The following is a 21433-nucleotide window of genomic DNA, read 5'->3' as shown; positions in this document are numbered from 1 at the left end:
GAGTCCCAGTGAATTCTTCATCCCGTGACATATTTTGTATGTAATTTCTTATTTTTATATTTAAGCCTAGAATCAATCTCAACTAAGTCCGAGTGAACGAAAACTCTATTTACCACTATCTAAAATCCGATCAGTATCCTAAGTCATGACTATACCAAAGTCATGCATTTCAATCAGGGTGTAACGACAATGTAAGCAAATAACAGCAAGGTGTTGGTTGATACGTATGATCTCTGTACCTTCGAGATTATTATTATAGAGGCGGAATTCAGAATAATAATAGACGAAAACTAGAAAACAGAACACAAAGTAGTGATTCGAAGAAATATGTCTTATCTAGATTATGAACAAGAAAGCTATTACAATTCTCTCTTTATTACGCTCACAATCTCTCTAAACAGTAAATAATATTTAACTGTTTTGCCAAGCTTTGCTTTTACAATAATTAATTGCCTCACAAACTTATCTCTAGGTGATTTGTTTCATAAACCTCCTTTCTTTGACCTGGGTGAGTCTGTATCACAAACCACACTCTAGATATCTTAGCTATGAGCTAAACATCTCTATTTATAGATTTAAAGGTTTCCAAAAACCTCTGAGGAATCTATTTCTTTATCTAAGAATAATACCTTTTCTAGGTATATTCATCTAGGAATAATTCCTTTTCTAGAAAGAATTCCTTGTCTAAGTATATTTCCTTATTTAGGAATATTACCTTATCTAGGAAGTATTTCCTTTCTAGGTATATTTCCTTATCTAGGAATATTACGTTATCTAGGAATATTCCTTATCTAAAAATACTGCCTAAAAATCAGTATTCCTTCCTTAAGTTAAAATTCTATCATCAATCCTTCTTTAGGATCACTAGTTCCCGGTGAGAGGAAGATACACATGTATCACTAGTTCTTTGGCATACAAATGATGCAACTCCGAGAAGGTGAAGTTTGCAACATGATTTGGAGGCCAAATCTATTAAAAGTTCTGATGTTGGCAAAGTGCAGCAAAGACTATAGGTGGTGTCACATACTAGGGTGGTATCAAATCATAGCTTGCATAACCTAAGGCATGGCATGTTTGGCGAAGGCGCAACATGATTGAAGCATAAGGCCAAGTCTTGTATAAGTCCTGTTGAGTTGCTTGGTGCAACTAAAGTCGGAAAATGAAGGCTAAAGACTATGGTAATGATCATTGTGATCAGTTGGGAATAATCTTTACTTGTGTATACTCAAGCACAAATGATTCATGCGAAGTTCAAGCACAATTCAGGGAATTGGAAATAAGAATTTCCAAGTTGCATTTGTGTGTTTATATGCGATTGTAGTTGAAGTTGGAGCGTAGTCCAACGTGACAACAACAATACAAGTCAGTAGGATCAATGGCAAGGCAATAGCTAAGTGATGGCATTTGGTACTAGGCATAAAAGTTTTGGCAAGAATGAGGGCCAAACAAGTTTGTTGAATTCTGAGAATGACTCAGAAGCGTACAAAGTCGTAGAACAAGTGTATTGAGTATACTTAGTTGCGTTCAACGAGGACGTTGAACAAATTAGGTGGGGGAGGTCTGTAACAGGGATGCAAGTGACGCATAATGATTACGCGTTACAGAGTTGCATGCCAAGTCAATGTGCAGCCAGAATGGCGCGACACTGCGTAGACTGTCAAGTTCCAAGAATGGCATAACCCCGCAGGTCCAATGAAATGCAAGAGTAGCACTACATTTTAAATACATTTGGATAAGTAATGAAGCTGGTTGGCCGACACAATGAAGCTTCATTAAGGAAAAGGCAAGGCAAAGCCAAAGTTGCAAGATGCAACATGCGATGTTGGCATATCCGTGGAATTGAGTTGGCTCAAACTCAAGGATAATGCAACAAGGTAGAATAGGTCAAGGGTTGGTTTATGCATTAGTTCAAGGCTGTCCAAATCTTGAATAATGCAAACAAGCTAGTAATGCGAGGGTGCGCATTACTATTATCAAGCAAGCTGGCTAAGTAAAGCAAGAATAACTCATATGAGCATATGGCACGTATTGGCATCAATTGAAAATCATGTTGGCATGAATTTGGATTAACTAAGGCGTCTTAGCAAGTTCAGATCAGGGCCATATGCAGTAGCTCAAGTGTTGGTTATTGGCTTTGCGAGCATGACAATGAAGTGAGACAAGGTGGAACGGTTATAAATTGAATTTATAACCATATTAGAGTGACTACAACCGTTTGGGACAGGTGTGGCGTGATTTGGCAGAAGTTGGTAAAGGCTAGTCAGTTATCACACTTTATGCGGTTATGGAAACTACCTGTGGACATGTGGCTGTCTATAGGATATGCAAGCGGTTGCACAAAAGTTTTGGACTGATCATTAGCTTGTATAAATATCTTAGGGATCAATAATGTTGGTGTTGTTCAATTGGATAAGAACCATTGATTTTGTAGAGAGAGTTAGGCATTCACCAAGAGGGTGAATGGTCTGTTTTGGTCCATGTGATGGACGAGTTTTATAATCTTCCTTTAGTGCAATAAAATGAGTTTGTTGCAGTATATCTTTGTGTTATAATGTTGCTGGTCTGTGAGAGTTTGTCAATTGGTTTGATGCATGGCAGAACCTCTTATGCTTATGGGGGCATGAAGAGTTAGAGAGAAAGAAGAAAATACTTCCGTTGTGTAAGGCCTTATGAGTGAAGGCAGATGCATACTTTGATGCAAGTATGCCAGGCTGAGTACTTGTGGGTGATGTTGAATCACAGAGCTGCAAGTATTGTCGGTCATGTCCGATAGAAAATTTTAGGCGATTTAATGGGCGTGTGACACCTAACAACAAGCTGGGCTCCAACACATTTTTGGATAGCAACTATAAAATAATAATTTATCATATTATCGATAATATAATATCTCTTTAAAATAATAAATTTGATTGGTCCCTAGCCTATTATTTTATAAAAGTTATATTGTATGTCTGTTTCTGTCATTTGCCACAACAATAGTGGTTGAATTTGATATTTTACCAAACACACTTTGATTGCTTTCTTAATCAGCTTTAACTTTAATTAATATTTTACCAAACGTCTAGCTGCTTTTTTCTCACAACACAGCACCACAATGCACAACATAAAAGTGCTTTTATAAAAACTGGAGCAATATCAAACAAAGCCTAATATTATATCAAAAAGAGCATAATACTAAAAAGCCCCCTAGGATTAGTTGCTTGCTGAAATTAAAAAGGTGTAATATTAAAATAGCCATATTCCTGAAATTAAAGTAATAGATACTACATTTTGTACGAGGAGACTTTGATAAGCTCATATGGGACCAAAGGAGAAAAGCACTCTACATTTAAGTCTTGGCCACACTTCTACTATTCATACAATCCTATGCCAGTAGATAAACTTCCTGGATATAGGATCCTCCAATATATATATAAATATATGCAGGTCAAAAATTCAAAGATACTTAGGAAAAAGTAGTCACTTACTACATTCATACTTGTCATGCCAGTAGATAATCGACTAACAAAGTTTTAAATTTGTGCAATTCATCTTTAAAATCCTCTGCATTTCCACACTTATCACTTAAGAACATAAAATTTAATGGTACTACATGCATTTACAGAATCATGTACTATCTATAATATAAAAGCAGACACAAATAAGTTTCTTAAATTACTATATAAAGTTAATTTATAGAGGTGCAAAGTCATGAGTATAAAGAACAACTTTACTCACCATAATTAGTTGGTGATTCATGTTTTTGTTTGTTATCATCTCAATCTCGCATTGCCCCCATATGATAAACCTTGCGTTGTTTTGCAAGGATCTCTCCTCTTTCGGGTTAAGTCATTGTTGCTCGTTTAGACTTTTCCGAAATACGATGATTGTTTAATCGAACATCTGTTTGTCGTTATTATTCATTCTCAACTTCATAAATGGCGGAGCTTGTATTCTCGGACTACGGCGAACCAGTCCCTCCATTTGTACACCAAGTATGCACAGCCGAAATTGTTTAATTGAACACTTTTTTTTTCTTCTGAAAACTCAACAACATCACCACATCCGCAAACTTAATAATACCTGATCTTCTGAAACCTACAATTCTTCTAAAAAAATCAAGATAACAAATGGTTTGTAATTGGCAAACTTCATAGTTACATATCACACCCTTTTCAAGAGATTTACCCATGTTATTAACACTGCCTGGCAGAGAAAGAAGGGAGTCCATGTTTTTATATATCAGAAAAGAAGAAATTTCTATTTCTTGATGTTTCATTGTTTCGAAGATTTCAATACTTGCACTCAGCCTACCCTGGACAGTTTTTGGTTCAATAATCACTATGATTGGTGTTCTATTTAATGGTTCCCACACTATGAAGGATGAAGAGTTTGATAATATAACGACAAATGTTTTAATGAAGATAGTCCGGGTTGGTTATATCACTAAAGATGCTCTTTTTCCTATGGCTAAAGCAGCTGGAGTTTTCTTAATTAAGTAGTAGAGCTTCATATGGCAGAGATCCAGAGGAAGAAAAAAATGGAATACACGTCAAGAAGCAACTTCCATATGGAGGGAATATTTTTTTTGAAGGTGTTAACACATGGATAAAATTCTCTTATGCTCTCCAACCTTTCCAACTATGTCAAATATGTCGTACTCTTGGTCACTCTAAGTCCCAGTGCAAAGTTAAGAGAAAGAGTAATGTTTCTTCTATTGCTCCTAGTATCAGCTCAAGTCAAATGTCCTCAACCTCTACTTTGGAAAAGATCATACCATCTGTGGAAGTAAATATCATTTTCAACAGTTCTACTCCTCATCAAATCTCTGATCAGCACCAAGTAAATCTCTTTAACAACTCTGGAGATTCCAACCATCTACTAATTTTCAACATCCTATCTCTAATGTCTGGTTTAACCCAAACCTTAAAAAAATCAAACTTTGGGCATGTGACCTTCTTTTTTGTCAAAGAAAGAACATTCATATTGAGACAAACAAGTTAACTAACACTTTAAAGGGATCGACAAGTACAATCAAAATCAATACCTCTTCGCTTTCTACAAACCCTTTCTCCTTGAAAAGATGAGGGTACCCAAATATAAGTCATCTTACCGAAAGTGATTGTATATGGACAAAGTCGAGACAATACTACAAATCGGTATTCATACTTTGTATGATCATCTATGGATACGAGATCGAGACAATACAACAATCAAAGTGTGGTTACTTGATAATAGATTCGGACTTAACCAAACTCTATAGGATCACTATCAAGTAATACGGAGTTAACGTTTATGTATTTTACTTTCAATTATAATAAACAATTATAATTGCGTAAATAGAAAAGTAAAAGACACAACAAGATTTTGTTAACGAGGAAACTGAAAATGCAGAAAACCCCCGGGACCTAGTCCAGAATTGAATAGTCTTAGAATTAAGCCGTTATACAAAATCTAACAAACTTCGTACAGTTGAGACCAAGAAACTAAACATATAGTTCACCTAGTTTCTTCAGTATCCCTGCGCTTCCGACATTCAATAAGTGCACGCACTGGAACAATTCCTTTGGATCGTATTCCAAACAGTAAAGGAACAACAAATCTGTTTGGTAACAACTTTCTTGATTCTTTCAGATGAAGATATCTCAAGTTATAAGCAAAGGCTCTTCTGTTTATCCAATAAACTCCATTGCCTGGTCAGATCAATCTATCCAACAATTACCGAAGTAGGAGAGTTTAGATTTGTAATTGATAAATATAGAATCAAACTAGAAACTATAAGGTGATGCTGATCTTACATAACTAATCAATCGAATAAATTTGAAGTTGGATCCTAGCCGACCAAGGTTTGTGCACACCCAAAGATATGGAAACCAAATCAGCAATCTTCTTTGTCTTCAAACCTTCTTTAATCTTCAATAAACACCTGCACAACACCACTTGAATCTCTTGTGATCAATCATGCACATAATGGAGTCTGTTAACAATGGATTATCACAAGTCGTATTTAGATCTACAAACAGTTCTAAAGATCCCGTCGACACTTCGATCTAGTTTGAGTGAATCTTATATCATAAGAGAAGATTCTCAAGAATAAACAAACTAGGTGCAATCAAAGTTCAACAACCGTTGGTCAATCAAATCAATTGAAAACTAAAATAAAATGCAATTATCTGGTTTCCCATCAACTGTACTCGTAGATCGCTTATTGATCCCACATAAGTCTTTAAACAAGCGGTCGTAAGAGATTTCGCCTAATTAGGTACTTTCCTCTCCGGATAGACGGCTCCACCGGAAACAACAAGAAGATGAAGTTTGCCTGTCTCTTAGGATGGTTTGCTCGAAATTAAAACTTGGGTATACATAGACCAAGGATGTTTGGACACCAAGGGATTTCCAAAACCGAATATTCTCAAGATATGCAATAAATGCCCAAATCGGTTTTCATAGTTCCTGGAAATGCTTTGTCCAATATTTCCGAAATCTCACTAGAAAATCTCCAATTAGTAAATGCACATTACCAATTTTTATTTTCTAGAGATATGCATTTAATTTTTGGTAATTAAAAGCATATAAAACTAACAACCTTAATTAAAAGATTCTTAATTTATTTTTCGGTCCGGGATCTCCTTGAGTTATTAAGGAATATATTTGAACAATAAAAGATAAGAGTTACTGAACATGTTCAAAGTATGTCGACATCTTTTCTTTGTAGATCCTCTTTCATATTTACAATCTTGGAATCAATTATACCACACTTCGAAACAAGTTTAGAATTAGTTCATCTGTATTGCAAGACAACTATGTGATGGATCAAGTATTAAATCACTAATCATGGGTTTACGGTTCTACCAGACACAAGGATCGGCTCTACCTTAATATGGTTACTGGGACCGGTTACATCAGTTATTAGGATCGGATAGAATAACATGGAATGTAACGTGCACCCCGATTTTAGAGGGGCGCACAAATTCGGACTCAGTCGTGACTACCATGTTTCAATGTCCTGAAACGAACGGTAAAACGATAAACAAACATTAAAAAATGGTTTTAAAATCGTAATACACATTATGGTCATATAATTTGGTTCGATCCACATTATAAAGTTAGCTCCCAATTCGTGGCTCCACATATGAAGCAGCAGGTATATTTCAAGAGACAAATGAGGGGGAAATGTTCTAGAAGGTTGTCTCATCCTAATTGTTAGTGTTGTCTTTTGTTTTAGGCTGTTGTTTGTTTCGCAATACAACTTGAAATTATAAGCTTGTCCTACATGTTGGATAAGGCTTACTTATCTAAGCAAAAAGGTCAAAGTAATCAGACCAATTTAGATTTTACTCGTAGAGAATGCCTGCCCATTGACTAACCAGTAACTAACGTCCACCGAATAGGCAAGACCAGCAGAATGCAACCTCCACACGCTAAGCATTGATGGCCAGACGATTTTGCATGCTCGTTTCTATCGACACACTCTTTTACGTTCCTTAGCATTATAATCTTCGTAGAAGGTCCCGCAGATAAATGACATGACACCTTGAGAGTTTCTACATCAGCTACCCAAATGTTTTATGTTTTCTACTGTATACAAGTCAATTGTTCTATCATCATGTAATATTGCTTTATTTTGTGGGATACCAAAATGAAATCTTTACTATAATTTGACAACGAAACAAAAATATGTTCCATTGTACGAATAAAATGTGTTCTATTAAAGTTATAATTAACGAATCAAAAAAGAGAAAAGATTCCCTTACATTATTGCATATAGCATCAAGAGCCACGATTTCATATAAGACAAAAAATCTTGCAAGTAATTCTGAAATAATACAATAAACATAAAAGAAATCCTGTCATTGGATCGCTAAAATGGTATCAACCCCACTGATGCTGGTACCTGTTTTCAGAACATGTCCATTACAAGGGCCGGTAAGATTCTTAAAATAGAGTGACACGTAAGATTTAAGACATTTTTTTCATCTCCAATGGATGATATGGCTAAATGAGGATAAAAGAGAAAGTTTAGATTATACTTTTTTTATGACCTTGGGTCTTAAGTCCACACCATCTTTTCTCACCAAATTTAAATAAAAAGTGTTACATGGCACATTGGAATTTGAGTTTTCTTTCTTTCTTTTTTTCCTTTTTTGGGAGTCGAGAGAGATATTTTGATAAGAATCAAATGTGTAAATGAATAGCATGACAATATAGTTGAGACATGATCTCATTTGGAGGAGAATATACTAGATGGACTATCCACTCTTTAGAGAGAATATTAGCTACTTTATTCCCATCTTTAGGCATATAAGTGCCAAGAGGTAAATGACTAAAAAAAAACATTCTAATATCTTTATTAACATTGTGTGGTCTCCCGTCTATTGAAGCATTATTGTTGTTGACTGCATCAACCACTAACTTTGCATCAAGCTCAAAACACACCTTCTCCAGTCGTAAACTCTTAGGCCACTTAACTGTTTCCCATAACCCCATGCATTCTACTTGATGAGCACTTCTAATATCTTTCAAGTGGATGCACTTAGCTGCTTGTTGGGTACCTGCAAAATTACGAATTATTAGACCAATACCACCAGTTTTATTTGAGTCTCGATAAAAACCATACAGTTAATGGTTAGAGCATCAAAAGGGAGAAGTAACCAATGAACATTGTTACGAGAGACTTTGTTGTTAGTATTCTGCATGGGATTTTTCCTAACAATATATTATTCAATGAAGTTTTTACATCTCTTAATGATTATTTATGACATTGAGTTACTATTCTAAAAAACTTTATCACATCTCTCTGACCAAATGCACCACTATAATAGCTCTTCTGCAAACTTCAAACTTAGTTATCAACATACTGTGAAGACTACCAAACCAACTACATATCTAGTTAGCTAGACTTTTAGAGCCATTAGATGTCCAACCAAATGATAGAAAACCAGAAAACTCTTTCCAAATTGCATTTTATAATACCATGAGCTGGTGTTTCTTGAGTTTGCTCACAGAAAGGACAATCATCAGATAAAGTAGGAACGATGGATTTCAGAATGTCTCTTGTTGGAAGTAAGTTGGAAATGTCCTTCCATGGGAACTGACGAATCCTTGGAAGAATACGGAGTTTCCACATAGTTGAGTAGATCTTCTTCATTCTTGCACCGACACGGTAATACTTTTTTCTTCATACATCTTATGATAATAGGATTTAACTAAGAAACCGCCATTCTTTTCCAGCAGCTAGATGAGTCTATTTTCATGGTAAGCGTGAATAAAAATATACACATAACTAACCGTGATTGGCTCAAACAATCTTGCAAGGAGTGAGATTTCAAGTAACAGAGTCTTGATTAAAAAACTAGTTAACATGAGAGAAGTTTTGTTGAGTTGAACACCCTTGTTTTGGTTGTGGTAGATTTTGCAGCTCCGGTATCCATCTGTGTTTCCAGATGACAATTTTGTTTCCATTACCTAAGCTTCAACAATTGTTGTTCTGAACAAATTCAAGCTCTGAACTTATACTTCTCCAAGACCAAGTAGAATCGGTTTTCTTCTTCATCTCAAAGATATTATCATCCGAAAAATATCTTGCATGTAGAGATCTGGCCATGTAGAATCTTCGTCTGAACAAAGCTTCCATGCAGACTTGGCATGATATAAAATATTATCTTTATTTTTTTTGTCATGTAGCAAATGACCAACAACCAAAAGGGGTAAATAAGACCTCCACATAGGATGACCTTGACCCCTTTTATTGGAGATGCTCTTAGCAATCATGTAAAAATCCATCTTCTAATCATATAGAGTTGGGTAGTTTTTCTTGGAATTTAATAATCCCTTGTAGGCTTGTAGCAGATTAGTGTTTTTATAAATTTTCCTTTTGTATTTTCGGATTACTTCTTTCACCACTATTAACTTGGTTAATCGGTCATTATTTTGACAAAGCGGGAGGCTAAAAGATAAAACTCTAGTTCAACTTCAACCCACGATACTGCCTCCAATTATACGCCTTTAAATTCTGATTTGGACCGATGCACGATTATACCATTCATAGATGAATTTTAAGCATCTGATCGTTTTTCTTGTGTATGTAAATAAAAATGACCAAGTTGCCGCTCATGAAAAGACAACAATGGATAAAATTCTCAAATTTTGTAATTTTCTCATTTCCATATAAAGTATTTTTTTGGCGAATAATATTTTTTTGGCAAGTTATATATAAGGACTCAAATGATCTAAATTATTTTTTCGAGATTTTTTTTCCGAGCGAAGAACACTAAGAACATCATAAAGAAGAAGAAGATGAAGTGTAGCACGTGAAGACAGAATTGCTATACATGTTAATGTTATTGGTAACACTTATTCCCTTTGCAGATTTGAGGGTGAAACTGTGCAACATGTTTTCCTAGATTGTAGTGTATCTAAAAAAAATTGGTTTCCTGTTGAAAGTAACCTTGCTTCTATTATTGCTCATGTGAACTTTAAATATTGGATCTCTTCGTGGTTGTTTCTTATTGTATTTACAGGCTTCACATTATGGCATATATGGAAGTTCAGATATCCCATGGTATTTGGTAATAAACAATTACCGAAGGACTCTAAAATGAGAGACTTTACATCATTCCCCTGTTAGAGATAATATGACAAGCGGGTCACCAAGAACCATGTATCTATGAAGCTTATCCCTAGCTCCTACTAAAATCAATCTCGATTCCTTTTTTTTACTAAGCATAACAAGTTAATAATGTCCAACAACATGGGAAGTACGCTATTGAGCTAGCATAGAGGCAAATAAGCAACTTGTGAATTGAAAGTAACTAAATTTCTATATGTTATTAGAGTAATTATTGGAAACTTAAGGACGATTCAATAGACAAACAATAACCCTATCACTGATTATGGGAATTTCTTAAATCTTTTAATTCTTGGTTATGTTCTTATATTCTTAAGAAAACTAATGAGGTGACTGACACTTTATTTTCTTTGCTAAGTTCAAAGTGACTGACACTTTAGCTAAGAAGTTAGAGTCAGTCACCACTCAATCCGTTCAGATGAAAATATGTTTTTATGGCTATAAACTGAGCTCTTTTCAATTTGAATTATTATTAATAGATTTCTCCCATCCTATAAAACAAACTATTTTAAGCATATTACTCCATAATCATTAACATGATAAGTAAGTACATTGATAAAATAATTTAGATAATTAGGAGTTTATTTAGATATTTTGTTGCCTAAATTTGTTTCCCTTTTCTAATAAAAAACTCATTGAACATAAATGGTGTATAAACTTTTGCATTGTGTATCTCAATTAAAAAAAAACTCAAACCAAACAACTATTCATACCATTACCAACCTATCCAGAATATTGCAATACACAAACTTGCGCATCGGATCTACTATTCATCTTAACGCCCGTGGAGGGTAATTTTTGTACTTTCCATGTACCAAATAATTCATTGTCTTACACTGTCCAGTATGGAATCAGTTTGGACAGAAAAATCCAACTCAACCCAATTTTGGATTAAATTGTGTTTTCAGTTTACCATGTTAACCGGTAATCAAAATATGGTTCATGTTTAATGTCGACCAAAAAAAAAAAGAAAAAATATAGACGCAAATGCAAAGTCATCTCAAACACATCTTAATGCTATGGTTGTCACCTCCAACACATCCTATTGTTATTATCTAATATAAGACTAATTGCACATAGACGGAGAAATAACCCAAATTTTTTGGTCTTACGGTTGATAAAAAGAGTCCTAGTCAAAATCATGGTCTTATTGTTGATCAAAAGCTTCCGGTCAAAAATCTTGGTCTCATATCGCAAAACTAATCCTGGTCTAGAGATCATCAACTCATCCTAAACATTAACTACACAACAAACCGTGTGCTATGGGTGGTCAGTCACTTTGTTCTGCCCACAAAACAATTGGTTTCTGAGCAAACCACCGTGGCGTTAGTTAGGAGTTCACTTCAGCTATCATCCTAAACATTAACTACACAACAAACCGTGTGCCAAAAGTTTGAAAACAAAAATAAAAACAAGAGGCCGTCGCCCATTGACTCTCTTTCCTCCTCACTTATAAATATTCATCCTTTCTCTATCTTTCTTCCCGTCTTCTCAACATATATTCTTCCTTCCAACTCTTCTTCTAAAGTCGTCTATCTTCTATTTCTTCTTCATCCATAAAAAAAAAAATGTCCGGAATCCAAACTCTTCCGATGAAATCTTCATTTCAATTTTCTCCAGAGTGTTACTTATCAAACAAATCCCCTAATCACAACAAGTCCCAGAGTTCAATGTCTTTTCCACTTAGAAACTCTTTAAAGAAATCCACAATTATATTTTCTTTTTACTCGGAAACTCTTCCAAGAAACAACAGAAGATCATCACCGGCGCTGTCGAGTCTGTATGAGATTCTTAGAGTGAAAGAAAACGCATCAGCAGTTGAAATTAAGACAGCTTACCGAAACTTAGCAAAGAAAGTTCATCCAGATGTAGCCACTTCTGAATCGGACAGCCGTGATTTCATGGAGATTCACAAAGCTTATACTACTTTATCTGATCCTACGGCAAGAGCTAATTATGATCTCTCGATTGCCCGTAGCTCCGTTCGATATGGCTACGGTATCGGAATGACGAATCAATCTTCACCGTCGGATTTTATGGTTGTGGGCCAGATGAGAAGGTGGGAAACAGATCAATGCTGGTAGATAAGCTAGGTTTTAGGTAGGCCATAGGTTGGGGTGCTTTGGTTTTTTCACAAATGATCGACGTGGTTGTCTTTCATTGGTGCTCCTGTTTTACCTGACTTTTTTGGATGACATGGGAAATGACTCTATCCTGTATCCTTTGATTGACTGTGTACTAACCTAATTAAGAGAGTGTCGAGTCTGATTCAAAAGCTGAGATGAAGCTGAAAAAGAATGATTGGATGATGAACAAATTTGTAAATGAATGGAAAATATCTGTAATAATCTGTGAATTGGCTCCGAGACATTACTTTTTATTAACATCCGCTGTTTTAGAGGACAATCTCCTTGTTTTTTTGTTTTTTTTTTCTATTTTGTACCATACAAGAGGAATCCGCACTGTAGACGATGCAAAAACAATGCAAATTTTGGAGATCGGAAACCCTGCATTGCCTACAGTTCGGTCCATTTGTATACATTTCTTTTAAATCTGTGAATAAAGTGTACGGTCGTATTTTTACTGTCCCATTTTGCTTGTATTTTTTAACCATAGTTCAACTCGTCAACGATATTTCTCTGCATCGTGCACGTAGTAATGCTGGACAACTACGAAATTTTTGTTTTACATTTTCTTAGTTGTGAACATGTTGGCAAAAGGAGAGAGTGGGAGAACACAAAGACTTATCTTATTTTCTTTCATTTTTCCTTTCCTTTCTAAAGCATTGATTTGGATTCCAAGCTCCAGAGTATTCCCTCCGTTCTTTTTTAATAGGCCAGTTTCTATAAATAAAAGTTTCAAAAAAATAGGTCAATTTCCTAATTGGGAAAGTTAAATGTTATTTTAATTTTTTGGGACCATTTTTCTCTTAACTTCTTTTGATGACAAGTGTCATGTGGACCACTTCACTTTACTTCTTTTGGGACCATTTCACTTTACTTCTTTTATTGACAAGTGTCATGAGGACCACTTTCAATGATTAGTTCTTTTAATTTCCTTAAATTTCGTTAAAAACAAAACTGGCCTATTAAAAAAGAACGGAGGGAGTATTAAAAATGAAATATACCAACTCAAAAGACAACTGACGGTGGAGTATCATTCATCGTAACTGTTTCTTGTACAGAAATGAGTTGCACACGATGAATTTTCAGAAGTGAGGCAGCCAAAATGACACTTCATTAAAATTCGACTTCAGTAATAAATAAAAGTAATCGTATGCGTATATGAAATATCATTAACACTAATAATCTAGGAAGAAAATTTTTCTTGAGTATTCTTTCTCAAGTATACACATGACCTCAACTGCTAAACTGAACCAATCACACCAACAAGCCCATTCCGATGAAAACCAGAAAGAAACATAACAAAAATATCAGTGCAACTAAAACATTAATCCAAAAAGAAAGAAAGAAACCAACCAACTCTTGGCCAAGTTCAACTAACCTACTTTACAGCACCCACTAATGAACCCTCCATTTCTAGTTCCTATTTTTAGTCTCTTTTCTTCCCTTTTCTCTATACAACCAAAAGTCTCCACTATCATAATTCTGCACACAATTTATACTGAAATAACATGAATCATTTACAGCTCATTAACATTGAGTTTATAACGTGCATGACAAGACGGGTGTTGCTAGCATCTGCTGCAGTTGTGGTAGGTAGGGTGCGGTGGTGGCTTAATATCTGATACACCTGCTCGAAAATAGGCCTGACATGCATAGCGATCACTGGATCTGCAGGGTTTACCGCAACAGCTACATCCCTCATCCATGCCACCTTACGGCTTGGCTCCTTGGTGATATCACAGGCCAACTGCTGAAGTAGAGCAAGCAGAACTCCTTGGCTCAGAGGAAGAGGATTCATTGACAATATACCCTGTAAATCAACCTGGTAAAACCCAAAACAGAAAAAAGGAACAAGCAGAAGATTAGTAAATAAGAAATTGATAAATTAGAAACAATAGTAGGCAGATCAATAGGCCAAAGTGACGCAGGTTAATCAGCGATGAGTCCGGTAAGGTGCAGAAAACAGGAAAATGAAAAATCTTTATGTGAGAGGAATCACAACAGGTTAGGACTTTAAACATACCAAAGTTCATTTTTAAGTTAAATCCAATATATGTCAGAAATCGAAACCCACCTGGGAGCACAGCCAAGATACAATTGAAACATCACTTCTTTGCAGAGCTCCAGTGAATGCTTCTTCAAACTTTTTCTCAGATATCAATCTGGATAGCTCCTTGGTTGGATCCAGTTGTGCCTCAACCTGTTGCAGAGGAAACAAAGGCTTGTTGAGATAAATCCATAGCAACTTCATCAAAAAACAGAATCACCTTCTACAGTTGGAAAACCACAGACCATTCATCAAAAAGAAACAAAGTTACACATGAGACAGAGCACATACCATCTCATGAAGACCAATCATAGGTCCATTGCTTAACTGCGTTACCAAGGGATTCACTGCATTTGAGTTTGCACTTGCAGCAGCAAGAGCCAAAATGTTCCGCTGCCCTTCAGCCAATTCCTTATTAAGGGTTTGAGTCAATGATGTTGCAGAATTAATTGCATCCTGCAAAAAACACATTCAGTTGAACAGTCCAAAAATTACTGCATGACTGGAGTACATAAGCGAACCATCATATATGTAAGATACAATACTATATGAAACTTGAATGTCCAAAGAACAGTCGAAGTCCATGAAAAGCCAAAAGGACCTGCTTCTAATATTAATCCAGTTGGAGAAGAAACATACCCTCAGCTGAAGTGCTAAAGGAGAATGTGTGGACTCTAATTGCTGTTGTGCAGCAGATGTATGCTCAGACATCCCTTTCTGAAATGCAGCATCAACTTGCTCAAACATGGCTTTGCATGACATCTCGAATGCAGGAACAACAGAAGCTTCCAAGCTAGACCTTAACGAGTCCTGAATAAAATAACCCAAAAAACGATTTTATGACAATTGATTTAGAGACGCGAACAAGATAGATCAACCAAGCAGAATTTGCACTCGCCTGAATAACTTGTTTGCCAGAAGTTTGGAACTGTGCTTGAATTTGTCTTGAGACAGTAGCTTCTAGTTTTGTATAAACTGACTTCTCCAACTGATTCACTGCCTTGTCCCCAACCCCCCTCTGCACAGTATGTAGAATAACATTCCAGTAAGAAAGTCATCTAATAGAAAAGCAAATAGCAAATAAGTGAGCCTAAAGAAGCAAACCTGGAATGACTCCATAATGGCTGAGGAAATGGATTTTTCCAAAGCTGGAGCAATTAAACGGGCCAGGGATTGCCCTAAAGAAGCGACTTCTTTCTTCAACAACTTCTCTAATATGATAGGCAGCTCCTTATTACCGTTTGTAATCACACTTGTTATCTGCTGCATACGTTCTCGTTCTGATTTCTCATTCTTTGCAACCTCTTCTTGAAGCCGTGCCCATACAGCATCAACATTAGCTTTGCTGGTTCTCTCCATTTGTTTGCCTAGAGAGGTTTCTATTCTTTTGCATTCTTTAGTAACCTGGACAGATATGGTTGCCGCCATCTGCTTCTGCATATCTTTTTGCATGGTCATAAACTGCAAGGTAAGGAACAAAATTAACATGTAACCTAGGCCACAAGGAACTGCCGCCGCTGGCTATGGATTAACCTACAAATATCCCCATTGCTGAAGCATAACTCTTACCTGATTAAATGACTCCTGAAAAGACATAATCTGTGCAGTATCCATAGAGGGTACAATCATACTGCTTCCTGGAACATCCAAAGAATCTGCAGAATTAAACGGGCTTGGAGAAGCAGATGATGGACCAGTTACATTAGAGCTCTTCCCCTTCTGTTTCTTCCCTTTTGTCGCCAAGGAAGGGGACTGTGGAACTGATGCCAATATGGCCGACTCAGAATCCTTCCGGGACAAAGTTTCTGAAGAGTCTTGGGCATCTTCTTGAGAGGGATTTGCAGGCCGGTCCATTGACTCGGTAACAGCAGCATCTTGCCGAGACTCGTGGTTAAGAGATCCAGTTTCTCTGGCCATATCAACACTAAGATCTGAAGCCTGTGAACAAAAATATTTCTCTTTCCTCTCAGGAGTATAGGATTCCCTCTGATAGTCAGCAATATCACGCTGATTTGATCCATTTTCACCCACCACTTTAACCTCCACTTCAACATTTTCCACATCATTGCTGACAGCCACATCTTGGATCTTAGCTTCTACTGCTTTTGAATCCTGAGAAAACTGAGAAGTCTCGGAGGATGAAACTGCCCTAGACAATATTTCTGCCGGGGTTATCAGATGAGTAGGGTGCTTGAACGCAACAGGGGGATTTGGTGCCATAGAAATTTCCGTTTGCGGAACCATGTTTCCACTCTTTCTGGTGCTATCATTTGAGGAAGCAACATCTGCCATGTTTGGAGGAATATCTACTCTCCTGTCAACATAATCAAGTACTGATTGGTCAACACCACGATCACTACGCGGGGAACCTGGCTCAAAGCTGTTTGATGGACTTCTGAAACCAGATAGGTTCCTGGACAACCTTGGACTCAAAGGACGGGATTCAAGGCGACCACCATCACCAACTGAAGTTGTTGGCAAAAGAATTTGCTTAGATTCCATACCCGAAGTAACCAATTCGTGCAACCTAGAATCAGAACTTCCAGAATTTATTTGGTATCTAGCTGCTGGTACAGTCTCAGGACTAGTTGATAGTAAAGCGGGATTTGTTGCTGGTGTATTTGTATGTCCACTTCCCTGGGATGCCTCAAAAGTAGCAAGTCCATCTGAAGAAGAAGCTTCAAATGTTCGAGTAACATTGGAGTCTGTCTTCTCTAATCCCATATTTTCCATTGGTGGTGGTAAGCATTGAGACAGCTCCAAAGCATATTGTTGGATAGCCTGTGTTTGAACACAGTACACTTGAACCGCATGGTCCCCATCAGGTAAGGTGTCACTTGTTCCAGTAAGACTCAGTATTGGCATTGTCACAGTAAACTCTGCTATGTAATCCATACGAGTTGCTGCTGGATAAGGACCATATTCAACATGCACAGCATATATCGCATTTTTTTTCGCATTTGCAAGTAAAATAAGCCCTGCACGGGGCAATGCTATAACTTGATTGAAAAATGCATCATCAACTCGGGGTTCAGCCGAACTCCTCAAATCCAGAGTCTGGGTACACTGCCAAGACTCGGCATCACTAGGCAGCAGCCAGCCTTCATCACTTGCTGAGGACCACATTTTAACTTCCCGATTAAGTGGCCCCTGCAGAAACAACGTAGAATACTTGATTTACTTACAGACCATTTCTTTTTTGCATATAATCACCATAGAGAAAAATGCTTGAAGATGGTTACTGCACGGTTACATTTTCAGTACTAACAGAAGACATACCGCTGTGATAAGAATAATGTGATCTGGACGGTGAGGTGAGGTCAAGAAAGTAACCGAATTAACAGGTTGACCATCATGAGGCTTAAATACGGCAAGGGGTGATGGCTTACGATCTTCCCATATTTTTACCTGTAATCAAGTCAAATGGTATAGGAAACTTTAGACCTTAAGAAAAGAAAGCCTAAGAAGAACAATCGAGCATACTAGTTAAAAACACATACCATGCCATCTGTTGATGCTGAAGCTAGACGAGTTGTCATCCACTGACACATTGATAAGTCAGTTACTTCAGTTTCATGTTTACCGACCAATTGGACACCATCCAGCAATTTTTCAACAGGACACTTGAGAGGTTCGTCGGACGAAATTGTTTGACCCTTTCCAACTCTAGTTGTATCTATTTTTAGGATATGCTTACCAATTGCAACAACCAAAACCTCCTGTGGAACAATCCAAACCAATAAAATACCAAAACAGCTGGATAAACTAATATGCAACTTACTCTAAAGTTGCAAAATACATACTTAAAAGATCCCAATTCTTGAAAACTAAATTTTGAAACACCATTGCAGTTTTTAGGAATACAGAGTCAGACTCTAAATGCATGACATTACTTGTTTATGGGAGTGCCAGCAAACTCGTGGATGAACTGATTCCCCCTCGCCCATTATCTGGATGGCAGTGACAAGTTTCCATGTTATTTGTGGCTTATTTTCTTCATCAGTACCTTCGTTAATCTTCCATACAAAAACCCTTCCATCTATGCTTGCACTGTACAAGAAAACATACCAAAAATAATCAAGGACCCCATATAAGCAAATCAAATCCATATCAAATAATAACATTAAAAAAGGAAGTATTACCTAGCCAAAAGATGCACATCTTCAGCAAAGAAAGCCATGTCTGTCACCCTCTGAAAGGAAAACATTATTTAAGATGATCATTGGAGATTGTGCAGGGAAGAATTGATATGAAATCTTTATGCGTAGCTTTTCCAAGATTGCTACTTATTCCTACTCTAACATGAGAACGCTACATTTACTCCCAAACCAGAAAACGGAGAGATTGAAGAAACGAAAGACCTAATACACACAACTAATTATAACTTTCAGCTAACCAATTCAAATGTGTACCCAATTAGATTAAGTAGCATGGTTTTCAAAACGGTCTGTTGACTCTCGTCTAGAATCAAGAGCAAGAAAATGAAAAACATTATGGACTTTATACGGCTCTGTGGTTTCAATTCCCGCCTTAGTGCGTCATTAGGAATGGTGAACTATGGGCCAACAAAAATGTACTACGGGTTCTGTCCTAATCAGTAGATTATATCAGCAGTAGATTATCTCAGAAATCACTAAGCAGTTTAATGCAACCACAATGATCTAATTCAATAATAACAAAAACTCTTTAAGCAGTTTGACGTATTTTCAGTTCTGTTCTAATCAACAGATTATCTCACAATTCATTAAGCAGTTGAATGTATGTTGAGTTCTGTTCTAATCACCGGATTATCTCAAGAAGTTCAATCAACCGATTCAACAGTAAACCAAAACAAAATAGCAAGCAAGACATGTAAAACATTTTCTAATGCGTTAAAAACAACCACTTGGGCCTACAGTTATCTATCTATTTAAAAACAGATTACTGCAACATAAACCAAAACATATAGCATTTATATTTAAGGTTCCGCTTAGTCTTATGAAGAACACAACTAACCTGCGTGTGTCCACGAAGCAAAGCTCTTGAAGCAGTATTTATGTTGAGAACCCGAATATTCCCCATCTTTAATCCATAACATATATATGTCCTACTAACCGCAATCTGCCGACCCACAACAAGCCCAGGATCTGAACCATACTTGGTAATTGGTGTGACTTCAAGCTGAGGTTGTACCTCACCAGGAAACCTAACACTAACGTCATAAACAACATGATCCCCAATCAAATGCCTCCCTTTGGGAGGTTTCCTACTAGGCAATCGTGCAGGAGATGATGGCGAGATGGCCATGTTAACAGGTGTTGCAGACGGAATAATTGGTGGATTCAAAGGCATCATATATTCAGAAGTTACTGATGATGATGGTGATGGTGCTGAAGAAGGTGGTGGAGGAATTGAAGTTGAAGACGGCAATTCAACATTGGAAGCCGGATTTGAACCTAACAAAGCCATTATTCTAGCACTAGAGTTAGGGTTTGGATTGGAACCATGAGAAGGAGATTGTAATGGAGGCGGAGGTGGTACAGAATAAGAAATAGGTCTTTGATGGTGAACGTTGGCCATGATTTGTTGTTGTTGGTCTTGCGGGTAAGGATAGTATTGCTGCTGCTGTTGCTGCAGTTGATGATGGTACGGTGAAGTTTGAGGAGGGTATGCGAAAGTAGGCGGAGGATAAGAAGCTGGTGGCGGTGCAGGATAAGAAGATTGTTGTGGGTATGGTAATGGTGGATTTTGATTATTAGGGTTCGGTGATGAACCTGAAGGGTTTTTGAATAACTTCTGCATATCTAATGTTATACCAACTTGATTTTGATTCCCACCAGAAGCCATAACAAATCGAATACAGTAAATCTAGAAATATAGAGTTTAAATCTCTATATACCACCGAAGATTTGATTGATTTGCAACAACAAGTAAAGAGAGAAGGAGGAAAGAAGCTTACGAGATCGATATGTGAAGGTTTGAGCAGAAAAGAGGGATCTGATTGATGAATTCGAAGCATCCACCAAAAACCCTAATTACTCTTCTCTCTATCAACTGGAAGAAGCGAAGCAGCAAAAGAGAGAAATTATTATTATTATTTTGTTATGGAAAATAAAGGAGAGAGAGAAAATGGATCATACTATTATCATTAAAAAAACAAAATAGTTAACTGGCCCGGTCAAAATATTTTTGCCCATTTACCGAATTTTGCTTTAACCCTCGCCGTTAAAACTAGGAGTAACTATTGCTGTGAAACAGTGCTTCAGAACCGAAGCAGAAGCGAAGGGATTTATAGCCTGTTTGGATACAGAAACAAAGTGCTCCAGAAGCAAAGCAAAATGTTTTTGTTTTACAAGAAAGTGAACTTTTTAACTTATAGATTTTATTTGGAAATTGTGTATCCAAGTTAACTCCTGATTTTTCTGCTTCAAAAAGTCAAAAAACAACTTCTGAGGTGACATCCAAGCCGGCTATTAATCGATTTCTCCGGCTACATGAACAACTAGAGCTGCTATCAAGTTCCACTCATCTCCCGCTCACTAGGAGTTCCTCGGCCCATAAATGGTTCATATTTTATCACGAGATGACCAGAGCTTGAATGCCCATTGCTTGACATCGTCGCCAAACGGCAATGGAGAAAATTTCAATGCCATGGACCAAACTAGATCACTTTAG

At 36.8% G+C, this 21433-nt stretch overlaps 2 protein-coding genes across 2 annotated transcripts; one reads left to right on the top strand and one right to left on the bottom strand.

Annotated features, from left to right (window-relative positions):
- Positions 1 to 12083: 12083 nt before the first annotated feature.
- Positions 12084 to 13194, top strand: LOC113288244 (chaperone protein dnaJ 11, chloroplastic-like). The gene has a single exon (XM_026537216.1). It carries the CDS (start codon positions 12175 to 12177, stop codon positions 12688 to 12690), a length of 516 nt encoding a protein of 171 aa, XP_026393001.1. The 5' UTR covers positions 12084 to 12174; the 3' UTR covers positions 12691 to 13194.
- Positions 13195 to 13883: 689 nt separating this feature from the next.
- Positions 13884 to 20856, bottom strand: LOC113288243 (enhancer of mRNA-decapping protein 4-like). The gene is made up of 12 exons (XM_026537214.1): positions 19775 to 20856; positions 18922 to 18971; positions 18673 to 18829; positions 18280 to 18498; positions 18059 to 18187; positions 16349 to 17929; positions 15884 to 16240; positions 15678 to 15797; positions 15419 to 15589; positions 15071 to 15235; positions 14807 to 14932; positions 13884 to 14554 (listed from the first exon to the last, which is right to left on the bottom strand). The coding sequence occupies exons 1-12, from the start codon at positions 20603 to 20605 to the stop codon at positions 14246 to 14248; spliced, it is 4215 nt and encodes a 1404-aa protein (XP_026392999.1). The 5' UTR covers positions 20606 to 20856; the 3' UTR covers positions 13884 to 14245.
- Between the last annotated feature and the right edge of the window lie 577 nt (positions 20857 to 21433).

This window comes from Papaver somniferum, chromosome 6 (genome assembly GCF_003573695.1).
Source record: "Papaver somniferum cultivar HN1 chromosome 6, ASM357369v1, whole genome shotgun sequence".
Taxonomy (NCBI): Eukaryota; Viridiplantae; Streptophyta; class Magnoliopsida; order Ranunculales; family Papaveraceae; genus Papaver; species Papaver somniferum.
The sequence above is the reverse complement of the archived record's forward strand: the minus strand, read 5'-3'. Positions and strand labels throughout refer to the sequence as shown.

Excerpts from the sequence above, each read along its gene's own strand:
- LOC113288244 (XM_026537216.1), top strand. The coding sequence starts at position 12,175 with ATGTCCGGAATCCAAACTCTTCCGATGAAATCTTCATTTCAATTTTCT.
- LOC113288243 (XM_026537214.1), bottom strand. The coding sequence starts at position 20,605 with ATGGCTTCTGGTGGGAATCAAAATCAAGTTGGTATAACATTAGATATG. Across the intron at positions 18,499-18,672 it reads GCTGGCACTCCCATAAACAA|GAGGTTTTGGTTGTTGCAAT; the intron begins GTAATGTCATGC and ends ATTGTTCCACAG. Across the intron at positions 16,241-16,348 it reads TTCAGGAGTCATTTAATCAG|TTTATGACCATGCAAAAAGA; the intron begins GTAAGAGTTATG and ends CTTACCTTGCAG.